This window comes from Mauremys mutica, chromosome 4, assembly GCF_020497125.1.
Source record: "Mauremys mutica isolate MM-2020 ecotype Southern chromosome 4, ASM2049712v1, whole genome shotgun sequence".
Taxonomy (NCBI): domain Eukaryota; kingdom Metazoa; phylum Chordata; order Testudines; family Geoemydidae; genus Mauremys; species Mauremys mutica.
In genome coordinates, this window is record NC_059075.1 from 139,488,817 (window position 1) to 139,508,898 (window position 20,082).

The 20,082-nt window shown below is 50.2% G+C and overlaps 1 protein-coding gene across 2 annotated transcripts in view; it reads left to right on the forward strand.

The window, feature by feature from the left end:
• Positions 1 to 10,928, forward strand: part of MAPKAPK2 (MAPK activated protein kinase 2) — an 81,945-nt gene extending 71,017 nt beyond the window's left edge. For both annotated transcript variants that reach the window (XM_045015205.1, XM_045015206.1), the window contains exons 3-10: positions 619 to 683; positions 1,385 to 1,464; positions 3,306 to 3,432; positions 4,419 to 4,494; positions 5,730 to 5,854; positions 7,232 to 7,317; positions 7,449 to 7,529; positions 8,783 to 10,928. In XM_045015205.1, coding sequence (XP_044871140.1) covers positions 619 to 683; positions 1,385 to 1,464; positions 3,306 to 3,432; positions 4,419 to 4,494; positions 5,730 to 5,854; positions 7,232 to 7,317; positions 7,449 to 7,529; positions 8,783 to 8,926 — 784 coding nt within the window. In that variant the 3' untranslated portion in view covers positions 8,927 to 10,928. The remainder of the gene's footprint in view (positions 1 to 618; positions 684 to 1,384; positions 1,465 to 3,305; positions 3,433 to 4,418; positions 4,495 to 5,729; positions 5,855 to 7,231; positions 7,318 to 7,448; positions 7,530 to 8,782) is intronic.
• The last annotated feature ends 9,154 nt before the right edge of the window (positions 10,929 to 20,082 follow it).

Sequence of the window (20,082 nt, forward strand, 5' to 3'; positions counted from 1 at the left end):
CGACTGCCGGCCACCCAGCTTGTCAGGTGACTGACTGGCACAGGAGCTTGTGCGCTGGTGTGACCTGAGCGCACAGGCTGGGTGGAACTCTGAGTTCAATGCCTCCTTACTTGTGTGTTTGAATGTAGCTCCGGTGGCTTTTGCTGAAAAGTAGGCTAGCTAGGCTGGAAACTTGTGGTGTTTCTAGCGCAATCTGCTCTCTTTATTGTAAAGGTGCCTCCGTATGGTTGCTCTCATGTGGCCAGGAAATCCACAGGTGCTGGCCCACTGCCTGCCTGCAGCGGAGGGAGTCCTCTGCTGTGCAGTCTCTCTTGGCTGCTTTCTGAAGAGGGGAGAGAGGCCTGGAAATGGAAGGGTTGCAAAAGGGGCAAACTTGGAGGCGGGGTGTGGGAGGAAGGGAGGTTAATCTCCCTGAACTTGGAAACAAAGCCAGAAATGTCGCAAGATCTCTCACCCCCTGCAATGTGTATTGGGGCATCTCCCCAAAGCTCGGTGCGCGACTCCTGGCCGTGTTTGGCTTGGAATGATCAATGAGGATCTTGAAGGCCCACTGGAGAGGCCTGATGGGTGGGGGAGGTAGCGGCTACACCTTTAACTCCACTTGTTTCTGTATTTCAGCTTGGATGGTGGGGAGCTCTTCAGTCGAATTCAAGATAGGGGAGACCAGGCCTTCACGGAACGGGGTATGGACGGGACCGGGGGCTTTTTTTTAACCCCTTGGCTGTTTTATGTTGGTTGAGTGACAATGTCTTGCCTTAGAGCTGGTTGGAACTTCTGCAAACTCCCCCCTCCCCCCCCCCAACAAAAATGTGAGTAATTTTAAGAGAACCTGATTCTTTTCCCCAGAAAAATGTTGGAAAGGAAAAAAAATTCCATTTTCACTGAAATTTTTCCTTGGGAAGGGAGGCAAGATTGTTTCCCAGCCAGCTCTAATCCTGCCTGAATCTCAGATTTGTGTGCACCCGCACTCTCCAGCCACCTTGCAGCTAAGTGTGAGAGCAGAGCTTCCGGCTATCCAATTCCCTTCCTCTCCCCATGTCCCAAAGTGGCAGGCAGTGGTCTCCGTTAGCCGTCCTGAGCTCAGCCTACTGAACAGTCTAGGGTCAAAGCCAGTGGCTGGTGCTCCCTCAAATCCCTCGTACTGGAAGTGATTGTAGCAGGTCTGCTCTCTTCGCGGGCAGGGCCCGTGTGAAGAACCCTGCTCGGAAAGGGAGACTTCAGGCACAAGAGCTTCTTTGCTTTCTGACTCTGAGGGTTTCTCTGTGGCGCTCTCCAGCTCTTGCCTTCAGAGATGCACTTGTATCACCTTGGGGTGGGGTGGGGGGTGGCTTTACTTTAAATTGCTGAGTTTTAAATACTTTTACATTCTCTTTAACTCCTCTAGAGGCTTCAGAAATAATGAAGAGCATTGGAGAAGCCATCCAGTACTTGCACTCGATTAACATAGCACACCGGGATGTTAAGGTACTGAGCGCCTAGCGGATGCTAGAGAGTGTTCAAGGTCTTTGCCCCTAGCGGACGGCCCTCTGCTTGCACGACCCCCAGTGTCCTGGCCCACATAACATTGTCCAATCCAGAGGAGTGCTGCAGCCACTCCCTAGCTTGTGTTTAAGAGGCCCACTGAGGTTAACCGGCCTCAAGTAACTTGTGCTTTTTGAAAGGCAGGAGAGTTGCGGGATGGGGTGGAAGAGTGATGCGGCTCATGGCTTCTGTTGGCACCTTTCAAACAAGAGCTGACAGCTGTACTCTTGTACTCCTGCCTCCGTCAGTATGGGGACATGACCCTGCGGATCAGGAGCTGGACCCTTCCAAGGTTGGGGCGTTCGGACCATAGGTTTTCGGTCTGGGCACTATCTCTCTGTACATGTCTATGGGAACGGCCTCCGTGAAGGCAGAGGTCAGCTGGGGAAAGTTCCAGCCCAGTTCAGCTCCGGCTGGCCTTTGGGTTTCATTGCAGGCTACCTGCAGAGATCAGTCAGAGCCCATAATGAAGACGGTGAGAGGGTGGCTGGTTTGGCTGAGGGGGAAGCGGATAACTTGCTGAAACTGAAGTCTCCTTGACTCTGGGGTGTGGACCTGGCCCTTATCATTTCCCCTGCCCTATAGGGTGAAGTCCATTGAAACAATGAGTTCTTGTAAAAATGGCATTTCCTTTCTGTAAGAGCAGCAGAATTCTTAAAGGGCGAGGTCTGTATTGATCTAGAATTCACTTGTAAGCAGGCAAGACTTCCTTGTTCATATGGTCTTGTATTTTCATATAGCATCTGTCTTCCCAAAGAACTTTGTATACTGGGGTGTGGTGCCATTCATAAACCAAAACCCTCCATCCACCTCTGAAACGCAGCCACCCCACAGCAGCTGTTCCGCAGTCGCACGACACCGCTGCCCAGGGCAGGAAGCAAAGAGGAGTCCCACGTCCAAATGAAACCACAGGGAATTTTGCAGAAGCAGAATACAGTTACTTTGATTGGCATTTCCCCAGGGTATTGGGGCTAAACACCCTCAATTGGCAACAGATTTACAAGTTGCAAAGGTGCACGCAGTTCCCTGAGAGATGCAGCTTCCTGGTTGAGGAGATTATGGTGTGGGAGGGGGTGGAGAGAGAGCTGTCAAGAGAAGCACGAAAACTGAAGATCTAAAATTGTGTCGGGAAAATCAGTGCAAGTTACCTGAATAGTACCAAGCCCCTGGGGCAAGGGATGGGTTCAGGAAGGGCTTTGTGAGACTTGCCCTTCCCTGTTGATTATACAACTCCACACTGCCAATGTCCGCACCCCTCCTGTTAGCTCTTCAGTGTCAATTGGTGTGGGAGACAGTGCTCTCTGCGGAATATCCCAGGTCTCGCTCGCTGGCTTGTAACAAATCTCAGAAGTTGTAGATCCTTACCTGAATGTATTGGGGTTTATAGAACTGGCCCGGAAGTCCCACTAACCGTGCCGTATCTTCACACTTCTGCTTCTGGACTTAGCTAGGACCTGGAAGGCTCAGGGGTGCGAGTGGGGAGAGAAGGGATGATTCTGGGATCTCTGATACGTGACCCACTTGATTTGTTACAAATCAGGTCTTGCCCTAGGGAGGGAAAAATCAAGCAGCAAAGTGCTGAGAGTTGAGTTGCAATGGGGTGGATGGAATCCTCTCTGGCTCACTTCTAACCACATGACTCCCACTGGTATGTTCATGGTCAAACCTTCAGTGACTCTGACATGCTAGCACTGTTCTAATGCTGCCCCTGGCTATGTGGGAGGTAGGAGCCCGGAGGACTTGGCCAGCACTTAGTTTGCTTTTTATTCATTGTGTTTTCACAGCCAGAAAACCTCTTGTACACCTCGAAAAGGCCAAACACTGTACTGAAACTCACCGATTTTGGCTTTGCTAAAGAAACCACCACACACAACTCCCTGGCCACGCCGTGCTACACACCTTACTACGTGGGTAAGTCACCGGGGAAGCTGAGATGCCTCGCCCCTTTCCAAGGAATGGGGGTTACAGGCATCCAGACTGTCCCGGTATTGCTGCTGTTTTGTGCAGGGGAGGCCAGGAGCTGTGGATTCAGAGACTGTAAGGCCAGAAAGGGACCCACAGTGATCATCTAGTCTGGCTGCTAGTGTATAACACAAGCCAGAGAACCGAAGGGAGTAGTTCCTGCATTAGGCCCATAACTTCAGTTTGAACTATAGCTGTAGCGGGGTGTAGGGTTGGGCCTGAGAAGCAGAACTCTGATCCAGACCGCGTTCTTTGGGGTGTTCAGCTCTGAAAGTTCCGGTATGGGGTGCAGAGTTGGAAAGGCTGTGGGTTCCCAGCCCTACTGCCGTGTTAAAATCCAAACTCCTCTGCTGGGCAACCCAGGGGCCTGGTTTCATAGCAGACATGCCCTGGAGATCTGTTCCGCTGTGGTCCCTGCTCAGGAGCTGATGGTGACAATTACAGCCAGGTATATTGCAAATGCCATCCCAGGTCCTGTGCCAGGTGTGGTAAGCAGGGCAGGGGCATGTGTATTTCCTCTTTCTGCAATGCACCTAGCACACATCAGGGCATTGTATAAGCAATTCACAGTGTGGGCACGTGAGACTCTTCCTGGCACTTGCCCCACACAGCTCTGTGAATGCCCCTCTGGCCTGATGTGTAGCACCCCTTGTTAGTCTAGTCCTGGCTCCCCTGGCACAGCGTGGCAAGAGGACCTATATAATTAGGTCCTTTCCAAGAGCAGGGCCTCTCTGGAGCACCTCATCAACTGTGCTAAACTGCGTCTACTGTCAAATGGCTCAGGATTGGAGTGATGGGTCCATCAAACCCCTGGTCTCAGCCTGCGTTAGCGCTCCTCCCTCCAGAGGCATCACTTCTGTGTTTAACCCTGTAACCTCCTTGCACAACATCTCTGACTGCCTTGTGAATTTTTCTTTCTTTCTTTCTTTCCTCAGCCCCGGAGGTGCTGGGCCCGGAGAAGTACGATAAGTCCTGTGACATGTGGTCCCTGGGCGTCATCATGTACATTTTGTAAGTAAGCGGTTTCCCCTGTACCATCCTGATGAGCATCGCTCATGCATAACCCAGGGGAGCTGCAGCTTCTACCCTCTCAGTATCCATCCCCAAGCAGGCTCGCAGGGCACTCCCTGGGTGAAACATGCAATGTCCTTTCCCTGAGTCTGGCCAAGCAGCATGCCGGGAAGGCTGCACTAGGTGCATGCATGAACATCTGACTTCCTTCTCCTCCTTCTCCACTGCAGAAAGACACCAGCCTGGGATGGTTCCCTGTGGACCCCGCTTTGCCGTTCAGTGCGTGCTGACTGACCCAGACCTACCCAGGACAAATGACTCTCTAGAGCAGTGAAATGATTGTGAATATTAGAGATGGGGGCAAACTTATTGGGTCACGTAGGGCACGTCTACACTGGAATAAAAGACCTGTGGCATGGCCTTGGCTGTCCGGGGACAGCTGGCTCGGGCTGCGGGGCTATCAATTGCTGTGTAGATGTTTGGGCTCAGGCTGGAGCCGGGCTCTGGGACCCCTCGCCTCTCTTGGGGTCCCAGATCTCAGGCTTCAGCCCAAGCCCAAACATCTACACAGCAATTTTAGAGCCCCATAACCCGAGTCCCGCAAGCCTGAGCCAGCTGAGCTGTGCCAGCCGTGGGTGTTGAACAGCTGTGTAGATGTACCTTTAGGGCCAGGCTTTTAAAGGTATTTGGGCACCTAAAAACACAGAGAAGAGCCTAATGGGGTTTTCAAAAGCACCTGAGCTCCTAATTCCTGTTCAGATCACTGGGAATTAGGTGCCTAGGTGCTTTTGACAATCCCACTAGGTGCCTATCTGCATATTCAGGCACCTAAAGACCTTTAAAAATCCGGCCCCTAGTCTCTCTAGTCCAAGCCAGTGCAGGATTGTTCCTTGTCGTACAGTGTCCTTGTCTAGTGCTCAGCCGGGCCTATTTGCAAAGCAATGGGGTTCCCACGCGCCCCTTGCAGAAATATTCCAGAGACTAACAGATCTCCCTGCTGGTGAGTTTTTCTTGTTTTAGGCCTAAAATTTCCCCTTTCTTAGATAGACCTGATTACCCTCATAGAGGTAGGGATAACCCACTTCAGCTATCCAAGGATGCTGTCGGGCAAGCTAGCCAGACCTGACCTCAGCTTATAATACAAGCAAGGAAACTTGTTCTAGTAAGTTTCTAATGCAGTCTAAAGGATTTCCCCTCTGCAGCTCACTTCATTACTTTCTCTCTCTTTGGCTTAGGCTGTGTGGGTATCCCCCTTTCTATTCCAACCACGGTCTGGCCATTTCTCCAGGCATGAAAAAACGGATCCGAATGGGCCAATATGAATTTCCCAACCCTGAGTGGTCAGAAGTGTCCGAAGAAGGTAAAAGCTGAGGCAGAGTGTCTGCTCCATGCACGTGTGTATCCCCGCTACCCGAACATACTGCAGAAGCCGTGCCTGGACCACCTGCGGTGAAATCTCAAGGGACTGGGTGTTCCGATATTGGCAACGTGGTTTCCCTTTCCTGGGGCGTGTCAGGCTTGTAGCTATAATGCCCAATGGGAAAGCTCAGCCTGTGTGTGCCTGCGATCTCCAGGTGTAGAACAAGGCCTTGCCTAACGTGGGGATTTGTCCTGTTGCAGCCAGCAGTGTAGCTGTACGGGTGCAGGCCCCTGGTGTAGATAGGTGAAGCTGTGACTTACGCTGGTGCCATATAGCCCATTTGAACAGTGGCTTTGCCTGTCTATACTAGGGCTTAGCGCCTGTCACAGTTCAGGGCTGCTGCATTAATGTTCTCCCTCTATGGTCCTCCAAGGGCACCCCCTCTCCGGTTCCTGGCTCCCCTGGCCATCAGCTCTCTTGAGGGGACCCGTGTCTCTCTCCCTCCTGACTAGGGCATTTCCCAGGCTGAATGGCTCCCTGCTTTCATCGTGTTATTCCCAGCAGAGACAGGCTGCCCACAGCTGGAGATACCACACAGCTCTTTTTATGCAAGTCTTTTTTTTATTCTTAAGGTAAAAATGTTCCAGAGAAAACATGTTAAAAACAATACCCGGCCCCCCCCCAACACTTACTTACTATTAAGCTTAGCGGCATTCACCCCAATCCAAACAGGGGCTCTGGCAAGAACAATCCTTCAGCACCCCAACCAAGCTGCTTCCTTGTGGCTTCAAGTTCACCACAGCTTAGAACAAGCACACAGTCTGATGGGCCCTCTGTGTGCCCAGTCCTTCCTACCCTTCACTAAGGATTGGGGCCCTCTGTGGACCAGGGGGCTTGTCTGTTTGCTGAAACAGGAGGAAGGCCCTGAGCCTGGTTAAAATGAAGCTATTCATCCAAAAATCGTTTCTTTGTCTCTTGGTCCCTTGAGAATCCAGTCAGGACTAGTAAAGGTGCACCTCTCCAGGGGGGTGGCTTCAAGGGGCTGATAAGGAGAAGTGCACCTATACTAGTCCCAACTGGAGCATCCCTCTCCTCCTAGAGAAGGTACATACAATTCTACAATAACACTCACATGATTCCCTGTTTAATAACAGTGGACTCCAAAGGTCCCTTATTTAATAAGGTTTGTCCAGGATGTTACAAGATACTATCAGTCTGTCACAGCACCCATGGCTTCAACTGGGGCAAATCCCTAGTGTAGACCAGGCCAAAGAGACCAGTGGAGGTTCCGGTGGTTGCTAGGGCATAGCGAACCTTGGGGAAAATATATATCCTAAGTGCTGCTTTTAATTAAAACCTCCCCTCCCACCCCTCCAGTTAAACAGTTGATCCGGAACCTGCTGAAGACGGATCCGACCCAGCGCATGACAATAACAGAGTTCATGAACCACCCCTGGATCATGGTAAGTGCGCGGCTTTCTAGAGGCGAGACACGGAGCCCCGGAAATGGGGCAGCTGCTGGAACTGAGAAATGGGACGGCAGGGACTTTTATTGGAGGCTCATCCTTTGTCTCTCTTACCCTCCCCTCTAAAGCAATCAATGCAGGTGCCCCAGACGCCGCTGCACACTAGTCGAGTCTTGAAAGAAGAGAAAGACTTGTGGGAGGACGTCAAGGTAAAAACTCTGAATCACTTCTGCCCCTGACCCACCTCTGTTCCAGGAGGCACAGCTGGTACAGCCTGCTCTCCAAGTGCCTCAGCTCAGTGGACATGAACATCATGCTTGGCGAGACTGTGGGGAGCCAGGTCACTGGCCCCTGCCAGCTGTACCCTGCGCCCACCTGGAGTAGCTTGCAGGATCAGGGCCTTGATTTGCTGCACTAAATTTAGTGCTACTAAAGCAAGCTTCCTTACACAGAACCTGCATGGGAGAGAAGAGAGTATTGGGAGGGACGAGCTGCTTTTCACAGCCCATTTCTATTTGAGTCCTGGAAATAGGAAATTAGTGAAATCAAGGGGCTGGAATACTTTTGTATCCACATGCTAAAAAAAGAAAAAGTGTAAACTCGTGATTAGTGGCCGTGCAGAGCCTTTTCTCCGCTCTTTCCCACCAGCAGCCTTGGTGTGGTGTGAGCCCTGGATGTGCTCGTAATGACTGTGTTGTTACTGTAGCACGTTTTTTGGCTGGGTTTCCAACCTGACCTGGAGGCATGAATGGATGATTGTCTTTGTGGCCTCTTCAATCCTCTGCACATCTGCTGAGGCTAATAATAAAGGTGTTTCTGTCTGTGATGTGAGCATGAAGAACTGCATGGAGGTGACCAGCTAATTTCACTTGCTGTGGACCACTAGACCGCTGTTGGATAGTAACAGGGATCAGGTTGGGGAATGGCCGGCACTGTGTTGTGTTGGAAAGGGCTACTTTGTCCACTAGCAACCGAGCCACAGACCACCAAGTCGGAATGCTTAGTGGTGTGTGAAATCATTTGGTCCAAGGAACAAGACCTAGATTATAGGGTGAACAAGAGCCAATGGCTGGATGTTAGAAGCTAGACAAATTAAAGCAGGAAACAAACCACAGATTTGTAACAGTGATGGTAATGAACGACTGGGACAGCTTCCCAAGAGACGTGGTGGATTCTCCATCGCTAGACTTAACATCGAACTTGGGATGCCTTTCTAAAATGATGTGTGTGTTCAATGACACGTGAATAGAACCACTGGGTGAAAGTCTCTGACCTGTGCTATGCAGGAAATCAAATGACCACAGTGGTCTTGTCTGGCCTTAGGATTTATGAATGTCTTGGGTAGGGGTACACGTGTGTATGGGCATGGACAATGGACATGGGCCCAAGTGCAGGGGTTCTAGCATCAATGTCAGATGCCCCCATCGCTAACCAGGCCCTGTATTTTACTTGGTGTTTCTAGGAGGAGATGACGAGTGCCTTGGCCACCATGAGAGTAGATTACGAACAAATTAAGATAAAGAAAATCGAAGACTCCTCCAACCCTTTGCTCATGAAGAGACGAAAGAAAGCGAACCCCTCTGAGCCGACAGCACTCCCCCACTGAGGGCCCCCTCCGAGCCCTGCCTGGCTGTTGAGAAAGCAATAGTATATATATATTTTTTAAGAAAAGGACAAAGACGGACTTCATCAAAATGTGGAATTCCGACATTTATACCAGACGTGTTGTTTTTTAGCTACCCACCCTTGTATCTGGCCTTTTTGGCGCAGGTGAGGAGATGGCCCCTGTGAGATACACACATCTTTATTTTTGGCCTGAGAGTTGAACAGCTCCGGTAATTCATCGTTTTTTTGGTTAATATTTTTTTCCTTCTTCCTTACAAAGACATGGAAATTCCTGTGGCGACCTTTTTAGGGTATATAATATATAAATATTTTTTAAAACTACTGTAATGCTGAAACCCAGACAGTATGTTTCCCGTGCAAAGCGCTGGCTAGAGATGAAGGCTTCTGGCTTTTTTGCCTAGTGCTGATGAATTAGCCCCTCAGGTGAGCCTCTGGTAAACACAGGCTGAAGCAAAGAGGTTCGGGGATAGGAACATTCTATGTGGCTTCTAGACCCTTCCACGCTCCTTTTCTTAATTTATCTTCAGGGGCTGGTGGTTTGGGGGGGTCTTGGGAGAGCCTGTGGATCTGGAGCACCTTTTCAGGCCTGGAAAATTTCTTTTTAAAGGCGTCGTGGCACAAATCCCCACTAAACAGGAAGCCTTGGCTCTAACGGTGCATGCACAGGGTTATTTTCAATTACCATTGTGTGTGTCTGGGCTGTGTGTGTGTATACGTCTGGGGGGCCTGTAGTTTGTATGTGAGTCCATGCACGCACTGGGATGTTCTTTCTGGATGAATATATGGGGTCTGTAACATGCCTGGAATTCAATTCTGATCTCAGGGGGCTTTTTGCGGGAGGGATGACGATGCCTCTAACAAATTCACTACAGCCACCCCAGCCTTCGTGGGATTAGACCAGAAGCACCTAAAGTAGATGCCCCATTGTCCAGTTTTCATTACTGTCCCATGCTGTGAGCGCCGAGCCCGTGGCAGGGTCCTGCCCTGTCTTTCTCTGGGCTCCCGTGCCCTTGGCTCGATGTGCTGAGCATGGCAGTCCAGAACCACCACTTAGCATCAAGTTGCACCTCTTCTAAACCTGCAGTGGAGGTGAAAGCAGACAGGGACAAGCCCCCCCTGCAAGTCCCCCTCTCCTCAGGGGGCCCCAGCACTTACCATTGAGCCTGTGGGAGGCTGAGCCCTTTCACTCACCCCAACTAACCTATTCCTGCCCCCCTCTGATGGGGGAAACACACTTACCCTGCATCGGGGAAGCAGGAGTCAAATGGGGCACTTCCTCCCCACCCCCTTTCTGAGCCATCGGGCTGGTGACAGCTGTGGATTTCAGTTCCTGCCGTGCTGCGGCATTTGCTTAAGCTCTTCGGCTGTTACTTACCCCCAGTGGCAAGAAGTCACTATGGGAAGAAGCCGGTCAAGGTCCCACCAAGAAAACCAGCTGACTCAGGCATGGATGGGAGAAATTGGGAACGTATCTAAAAGATCAGTCGGGCTTCAGTCTTGTTCAAAGCTTCAGCTGGGGCTTGAGCACTGAGCCCTTCCCTTCTTTCTCCTCTCCCCAGCCCCCTGGGCTCACAGTGAGCTCCCCTCTTGAATCCCATCCCTGTTTGCCCCCGTGCTACCAAAGGGGAAGGCAGTCCCCGACTTCATCTGCGCCCCCACCACCTCTCCACTCCCGGTGGTGTTTGCAACCAGTCTCTACTCCTGGGAGCAGAATAGCTTCCCTGAAGTCTTTAGTCTGATTCTCCTCCCCCGCCCCACCACACACCTTTTGTCACATTGTTTCACTGTGTTTTAATGTGTTCAAACAAAAAACATTTTTTTATGGAAATGTTTAGTTTTTAGGTGACATTTTAGGCACTGTATGGAATTTGAATTTGTTTTAAAGACAAGTTTTTAAATTTTTTTTTTTTGGGTCTGTTGGCTTATACTAATCCTTCTGGTCTGCTTTTCCCTCTTTCGGATTAAAGACACTTCATGCGTCACGCAGTCTTCCTCCTCCTCCTTGCATGTGTGGTAGAGTGGAAAGCGGCTTGTTACTCCAGATTGGCTTCTGGTGATCTTCACAGTGCAGTACTCAGGGCTTCATTTTTTCCCCAGAGGGGCTGAGCACAATGCTGGGTGGGATTCACCCTGAGTCTGAGCCAAAGCCGAGTAAAGTCCAGGGGAAAAGCTCACTGACTCTGGCTCCAGCTCTCCAGGCACAGGGCCTATGCACCACTTATTTTGACAGCTTGAATGGGATTGGAGTGTGCATAGACCTTGTTCTGGCTGTTTGCGCACGGGTGGATTTTACTCCATTGATTTCAGTTGGAGATGTGCGGATGCTTGGTTTTCCTGCAAATCAATCCCTGATGTGGCCATTGCCACTGCTCTGTGCAGGTGGGACTCCGGGACCCCATGTGGAGCTCAGAGCAGGTTTCAGGCCAAAGTGTCTTCATTTACCCTGGCTAAACAAATACTGGTTCAAAATTTTTTCTTTTTTTCCTGCATCATAGTGCGCCCCTGGACTCTGATTCCCTCCTCCCCCCCCTTGCAGTGGGGATGGATTTTGCTCAGAGGTGAGGACAGTCCTCGCGGCTGGTGCTCAAAGCAGTAGAATTACAGGGGTGGGTTAGCTCAGGATCATCCCCCTTCCTTGTCATTGTGCATGGAACATTGCGCTGCCCAAACCCTTTGGGTTGGGGGCTGGGTGACTCGGGGCCCAGTGTGAAGTTCTGATCCGATTATTGTGAAATGGTGGGCATGGGGAGGGGAGAGTTGTATGCACTCACATTCTTACCAAGTGTTTGCAAGTGGCTTCCCAGTTCACCCACCCCACGGTGGGACAGGGGCTGGACCCGGAAGTGTCGGCTTGATGGGACATGGCATCGGCAAGTAGTACACGGAAGAGCCAGCAGAGGGAGTTGTTCATCCAACGTTGGCTCAGCTCCTGTAATGGTTTGATTTTCAGCCACATCTGAAGCTGGGATATAGAAAGGGGAAGGGGGTCTAACCGTGCACTGGAAGAGGGTCTCAGATGCTCACAGGCAGCTGCAGATCCTGAGGGAAAAAAAAGCTCCTTTCCTTTTTGGGATTCATTTGCCAGCTCTCTTTGTATTGATTATTGGAGATGGGACAGCAAAGGCAATTAGCAGTGCATTTGGTGCTGGTCTTTCCTTCTGCTGGGAGAGGGCTGAGGGGGTCTGAACAAAGCGACCGGCTCTGCTGGTGGATGAACATGGCCCCTCGTGCTATGCAGCTCTTCGGAAACTCTCAAACCTTGGGAGACTGCTGCAGCTCAGCTGCTCGGCTCGAAGCTCTCTCTGCTGCTGCCAGTGAGGCAAGCGCCACCATGCACACAACCCTGGGGCTGCCTCTGCAGCTGCTCTCTCTGCCTTTTTCTTTGGCGGTTGCTGAGTCTTCCTGCTGCGGCCAATGATGTGAAGAGGAGAAAGTCCCGGGGTCCACCAACGCCCTCCTGGGCTTCAGCCAATAAAAGTGTTGTGAGGCTAAACATACGAAAGATAGTGAGGCACTCGGAGGCTATGGTAATGGGAGGTACACAAGTACCTAAGAGAGACATGGGGTGACCTACTCGTGGCATGGTTATTTCTCTCCCAACCGTTGCTTTTTAATCTGAACCTGTCACTTGAGTTCTTTACTTCCGTCAGTAAATTCTGAGGAAACTGATGGGACAAAGGCCAGCTTGGCAGTGCTGGGTTTTTATAAGAAGGTACCAAGCAGAAGCTCAGGGCAGGGAGCAGCAGTGGCTGTGGTGTAGGGCAGAGAGCCCTTTGTCACAATGCAGTGGACTGTCAGAGGTGCGTGGGTATGAGCTCTGCGGAAGGCTATGGGCGAGAACAGCCCCCCCCCCCACTCTGACTTTCAGCTTCCCACTGGCTGAAGCGTGTTTGGTCGGGGGGGTGGGGGTGGTTTTGGGTTTTTATTTTTGTGAGGTTTTCCTCATAATGGCCCCCAGACAGCCCAGTGCAGGACAGTGGAGCCTATGCAGGGAGAGCTCCCTACACTGTATGAACCAGACATGGCACTAAACCCAGCCTCCAGATCCAAACATCTCTGAACTTTGAGAAAGGCTCAGAACATGATCTGGGCTATTCCATGCACCTCTGCCACTGCATCTCGCACCTGACCCAGAGCATGTCCTTCTAATCCAGCCCCAGCCACCCCTACAGCTTTTCCATTGCACCTTGATTCTGACCTGCAATGCCCCTACAGCTCAGTTAATCCATCTAAATCCTGGATCTGCAGCACCCCTTGGCATCATATGGGTCCTTGCACAGCTGTGATTTAGGCAACTCTAGTTTGACCAGAGTAACAGGATGCTGTCATCAAGGGACACCTAATGCACCTTAATTCAAGCCTACACACCCTTGCTCTTGTGTTGTTGGGCCCCAACACAGCTAGCTGCACCACTGCACCTCAGGGCTGACCTGCTATGCTCATGTTAGTTTTCCTCATCCCGTAGCTTCTGGAGGTGTTGCCATCAGTACCTGCCTGGTGTGAATTTTTAGTCTCCACCCCAAGTCTTGTAGCTGTGGGCGAGCACTTGCCAGCGTGGGTACATGAAAGGGCTGCCCATGAGCTTTGCCAAACCACAGAGAGCAGATACGGTGGGAGGAAGCAACGCAAAGGGCTTTACGTGATCTGTATAATTTCACTTTTGGAGGCTGGTGACTTTTTTCTTTTCCGTTCCAGCCAGCAGGGATTGACATATGATATCACCTGTTAAATAGCTGATGGAATCTGTTTCCTCTAAATCTGATTAGGTCTTTCTATTACACCCATCCGCTATGGTAACTAAACACTTTCCCAACTAAATTAGATCAGCAGCACAAGGTATCTAGTAAACTCCATGGAGTCTCCTGCCTTCCCTGCTTATATGGAGCTGTGCTTGGCATATCTAAATATAAATGTTATGGTGGGAAATCTTTCGCAGTCCTGAGAGATGGCCACGCTCTGGGTTAGTCTGACTTACTCTGAGGTCAATTCAACTCAGTTTGACCAGCTGGGAATGGTTCCAGTTCTCAAGCTTCCTACTGGGCTTTGTGCTCTGCTTTGACCCAGAAGAGGGCAGGTGTCATGGTCGTTGATGGACTGGGATGCAGCTGGGGCTTGACCCAGCAAAGGCTTTGAAGATCAGTTCTCCAAGGCCTTGGACTAGTGATGGATGCCCATCATGGGACTGGAGCACATATGCTGCTGGTGGTCCATCAAGCCGTGCACTGCTTCCACCTTCAGCCTCAGATGCAGTGAGTTACAATATCTTAGGCTGGAGGTGATGAGTGCATGAGTCACTGTGCTCAGGTCCTCAACAAGGAGGGAGAGGAGAAGGTTCCTAGCCAGCTGGCGGTAGAAAAACATTTTTGGCTGAGCTTGGTCTTCAGTTGAAAAGGATTCTAAGGGTTCCTGTGACTTGGAGTAAATGGGGTGAGGTTGAGTGGGGGGTTCCCTCTGCACCTTCAATGGAAGGGGGAGGGCTGTGGTTCTTCACAGCATTTTTCTCCCTTTTGAGCAATGTTGCTTCATTCTCACACCTAGGTCCAGTTGGGGACAGAAGTTTCCCAATCTTGGATTCTACCTGACTTGAGGGGCTCGCTGTTAAGTGCTGCTGATGGCACATACCTGGCCCTCTTAGCCTGTCAATGACCGATCTCACAATGCTTTGTAGAAACTCATTAACTGAATACCAGGACACCGCTTTGAAGATGAGCAGCGATATTTCTGCTGTGTAAAGAATACGTCCCACATAACACCTTTCCTCTGAATATCTCCAAATATTAACAAGCAAAGCCTCACAACCCATCTGTGCCATTGTTAAATATTCCCCCAATTTACCTATGGGAAAACGGGGGCATAGAGATGGAAAATGGCTTGACCAATGCTGCTACGTGAGAACAGAGTCCTGGTCCAAGATTTCCATACGCGACAGGTGATTTACAGGTGGCCTCAGTTTTGGGAGTCCAACTTAAAGCACCAGAAAGGGGCCAGATTTTCAGAGTGGGAGCTCAACCATTTCCTCTTTAACATGTCTCAAGTGAAGCTCCCCAAACTACTGATGCCTTCTGAAAACCTTGGCCCCAACAGTCCTGACTGGCCATCTCCTGCTCTAACCATTAGACTCACCTCCTCCCTTAACACTCCTGCCCCATCTTACTCCCATTGACTTCTGAGCCCCTTAAGGACCTGCTCTATCAATCTCTGGGCATGATGTTTCACGTTAGCATTTCATAGCTTTCTGCTGTGCAAATGGTTTCATTAGGCCAAGCGGTGGATGCTGAAAGGTGGGGGAGTTGAAGGAATACTAGATATAGCTCACAATGTGCATCTCCTTCTCCCATTCCCAGGCTTATGGTTTCTGCAGACCAGATGCTGCATAGATAGCCTTAGAGTGTTTTACCCATGTGCTCATAGTGTGTGATGACAACTCATATTAAAACTGTCAGAAAACATTGTGGTTTAGAGCTGCACTCCCGGAAAGCAAGAAGCTAGCAAAACATTTAAAATTTGCATAATCTCTGTGTCTCAAGTGAGAGGCCATGAGCTTGAACCCCGAGATCTGACTGGGGTGAAAAGCTGAACTCTCTTCCTGGGAATCAGGCAGCCAGAGAAACCTTGTGTTTGCTGTTGCAAGTGCTCAAACTAATTCTTGGGTCCGCTGATCTCCAGCCAAGTGCTTAGCTGCTTTGGTGAGCTATGGAATGTAGGGTGTGCAACCTACCTACTGGGAGCATACACCAGGGCCTGATTGTTACAAAGTAGAGACTGGTGTTCTTCACCTATTTTTTTCATGCACATTTTCCATGTGCAAAACCAGGTTATTTGTTGTGCCCGCAGGACTGAATAGATGCCTGTGTCTAGTTATGAGCATGTACAATATGCCAACCTGTGCATGCTCAGGTTTCGTGTGTGTGTGAGAGAGAGGGTGCACTTGGTATTAAAAGATCAGGCCCCAGATAGTGTCAGATTCTATGGTGGTTTGAGCTTAGAGTCTTGTATCTTCTGAATGTGTTTCACATCCCAGCAGCAAAAGGGGCTAATGAGAGAATTAGTCGGCAGCTTCTGGCTATATGTCTTACTTTTTCCAGTTTAATGCTTTCCTTGCAGGACTTTCTTTTAGTTACAAGGAAGTTATTTTAGATTGGAGAGAGCAGCGCTAAGCTAGGGCTGTAGAATGGCACGAGGATTTGGCATACTCCCAAGTCTGAGACCTGGTTTATGCCCATCTGCGATCTTTCTACTTACAATGGTGATGAGTGCTTTAAGTAGCTGAATCTTAATTGATTTTTTTTCTTACATCTCCCCTTTGACCTAGGGAATTAGTATCACGAGTGGGAAATTGAGTCACAAAGAGATCAAGTGACTTGTCCAAGGCGTTTGTGACAAAACCAGGATCTGAATCCGGGTGTCCTGTGTCCCCATCCAGTGCTTTAACCACAGAACAGTCCTTCGGTTTCTTTCTGGTTCTAGGAGGTGGCAGTACGTGTTAGATGGCACTTTGTACTATGTGTTACAGCGTGAAGGAAATAAAGGCACAATGTCAACTTGCGCGGGTTCCTGGAAAGGGGTTGCCAGTACCGCTGTGCTGAGCAGAAAGGGAGGGGACCAAAGGGAAGTGCACCAGCAATGTACCTCCTCCAAGCGCTCCTCCCAGGAGAGGTGGGAGGAGGAGTCACTTCCTCCAGTTGTTGGCTTCCAAAAGGGCGAGCCCATAGTCGAACCCTAACTGTAAATCATGTCCTTTTTGCATGATGATCTGGTGCTGTGGTTGCTGTACTGAAGCGGAAATGTGGGACTGTACCAACGCACGGCACAGAGAGAGGTGTGAAGTGTAGGCAGGTATTTCCAGGGTCTCGGCCCACGGCTGCCGTTAGCATGAAGCGCTCGCGCAAACTGCATTTTGGAAAATTATTTCATATAAACAAATACCAAATGAGCAATAAAAAACCCCACCCCGGGTGCGGGGGGTGGTGGTGGTAGTCTGAGGTTCACATTTCCTACGGAAAGCCTTCAATTTTTTTTAAATCACAGTGCTCATTCGCACAAATCTCAACTCCAGCATGAAGATTTCTGGCCTGGAAATATCTTCCAGTATGTTGGGGGAGGAATGGGCGAGGGGCAAAGAAGGGAAGGGAAATAACCGGGGCCTGATTGGCCACGTGAGTCTTGCAGCAAGTGGGGTGGAACTTGGTGCCCGCTGATGGACTGCTCTGAATGCAGGAATAGTCTGGGAGAATCTTGTAGCCGCTTGACAGCAGGGCCACTGGAGGGGGCCTGATTTAATCCTGCCTGTCCCTACTGCGTCTCCCAGCAACGTCCTGTCGTTCCACCAGGAATGGCTGTAGCAGGATCTATTCGTCTCTTCCTCCTTGCACTTCCAGCCAGGCTCTGTCTGGTCTTATAGCTCCTCCCCCCATCTTGCCACTCCAACGATGCATACCCTACTGGCTCTTCACCACTGCCCTCTTCACCCACAGTTTCCCCTCCACCCCACGACTTGGGCTTCTCCTCTATTCGGCTATGTCTACACTACGGACCTGAACTGCAGCACCTGTGCTGCTGTAAGGTCTCCCGTGTAGCTGCTCTCCTGCCGGCATAATTAAACCACTCACAACAAGCACGTTAGCTATGTTGCCAGGAGAGCCTCTCCCTCCAACACAGTGCTGTCCACACCAGCACTTTTGTCAGTGAAACTTGGGTCAGTCAGGGGTGTGGTTTTTTTTTTTTTTCACACCTCTGACCGACAAAAGTTTTACCAACAAAAGCGGTGGTGTACACAAAGCCTTAGACATCACTCCAGGAAGGCTGTGCCTTCCTCACACCGGAAAGGCCTCTCTCTTCCTTCTTGCACCTCTCTCTCTCTCTCTCTCACATATATGTATTGCGGGGGGGCCCCAGAAAAAGAGCACAGATCTGTTTTCTGTAAAGATGCGGCTATTAAAAGGAATTGCTGTGTCAACGTGTGGGTGTTGGTGAGAACAGATTCTTACTCATGCAAGACACTGTTGCACTCTCCTCCTGGTTTGAAAGAAGAAAAAATCCCTAGCAAACAAAACCATTGTAAATAAATAGAATAGGAAAAGAAAGGGCCAGTCTAGGTCTTCAGGGATACCCGTGTCCATATCTTCTGTGGGTGGAAAGGCATGGTATCCTCCCACCCCCTCACCAGTGCACTGGTTTGTATGGGGTGAATGGGTTGGTTGCGGGAGAGACGAGGCAAAACCTACATAACTGCTTTAGTGAAAATCTGCAGAGGGGATGTGAGGGGAAAGGAGGTCTTGTGGTTAAGTCATTAAACGGCCTCATAAGGTCTGGCTTTGATTCCCAGTTCCACATACTCCATGTGACCTTGCATGAGGCACTTAATTTGTCTGTGCCTCAGTGCCTCGTCTGTGAAATGGGGATAATGACTGTCTGTTTAGCGTGTAAGCTCTTTGGGGCAGAGACTGACTTTTACTATGTGTTTGTACCATATCTACCACAGTGGGCTCTGTGGGTATTATAATACGAACAATAGTAATTGGAGAGGGCTGGACAAATGTTTTAGAATATGGATGCGCTTCTAAACTTTCTCCCATAGTTCCCCAAACCAATCCCTTTGAGAATTTGCCCTTTGTTTTCTAGTGTACCGCACTTCTATAAATGAGATGGGTTTACACAACATCAGAATGTGGCAGCAGCTGGAGATGGGATCTCCTGGCAAAGACCATCTGTTGCTGTGAATTGAAGTAAACTCCACTGACTACTGTGTTTGGGAGAAGCTCAAATACTTTTGCCAGGTCTAATTATATGAATTGTTAGGCAGCCAGATGGTTGGAAGGCTCCTTAGGCCATGTCTACACTACACAGTTTTGTCGACATAAAGCAGCTAACGTTGACCTAACTATGGAGGTGTACACACTGCAATGCTGCTCCTGCCGATTTAACTTGCCCGCGACGCTGACATCATAAAACCACCTCAACGAGAGGCGTAGAGCTTAGGGCAACGTAGTGTCAGTGTAAACACAGTGTTGCTTACGTTGCCCTAAGTGGCCTCTAGGAGGCATCCCACAAGTGCCCACAGTGACCGCTCTGGACACCATTTTGAACTCTGCTGCTCTGCAGCCAGGTACACAGGTGAATGCCCCACTCCCCCCCAGGAAGTTTTAAACTTGCTCTCCCTGTTTTCCTCAGTGTGGAGAGCTCACATAGCAACTGCCCAGCTGAACAGCCGGCTCAAGGCGACAAACACGCTTCTGCCTGGAGTACACGGGAGGTGGCGAATCTCCTGGGTCTATGGGGAGAGCAGGCTGTGCAATCCCAGTTCCGCTCCAGCCTCAGGAACTTGCTTGGGGCCTGGAGGAGAAGGGCTACAATAGGGACATGCAGCTGTGCCATGTAAAAATCCAATAGCTGTGGCAGGCGTAGCAGGCGGCAAGGGAAGGAAATAGCTGCTTCAGGTGCGAAGCTGCAGACATGCCACTTCTACAAGGAGGGGGCTGGCTGGGGTCAGGGTGGTGGTGAATAGCCCCCCTCCATTCAGCTCCTGTTATAGCCTTGTGTTCATAACACACAGCACAGTGCTGAAGAGCAGTGCAGGATCCAGGCTTTCTGACACAATGGTTGGCTGGCAGGTTACCAGGGTAGTTGAAAAGCATCTGGAAACCTAGTATCAGGGGGTAGCCGTGTTAGTCTGTATCCACAAAAACAACAAGGTGTCCAGTGGCACTTCAAAGACTAACAGATTTATTTGGGCATAAGCTTTTGTAAGTAAAAAACCCCACCTGAAGAAGTGAGAACCTGCATCTGAAGAAGTGAGGTTTTTTACCCACAAAAGCTTATGCCCAAATAAATCTGTTAGTCTTTAAGGTGCCACCGGACTCCTTGTTGTTTTTTGTGGAAACCTAGTAGGATGCCCATGGAATGATGGGATTGATAAACTGGTGTTATGTGACATGGAACCTACCCCCCATGAGGCATTGCAAACTCTTCCCAAACTCTACCCTGCGGACAGCTGCACAGTGGGATAGCTACCCACGGTGCACGGCTTTCTGTGTTGATGCAAGAGCTGCTATGGTGGATGCGCTCCACTGACACAAGGAGCATAGTGTGGACATGCCACAGCAGTTTAATTACAGCAGTGGCAGTACGTCAATGTAA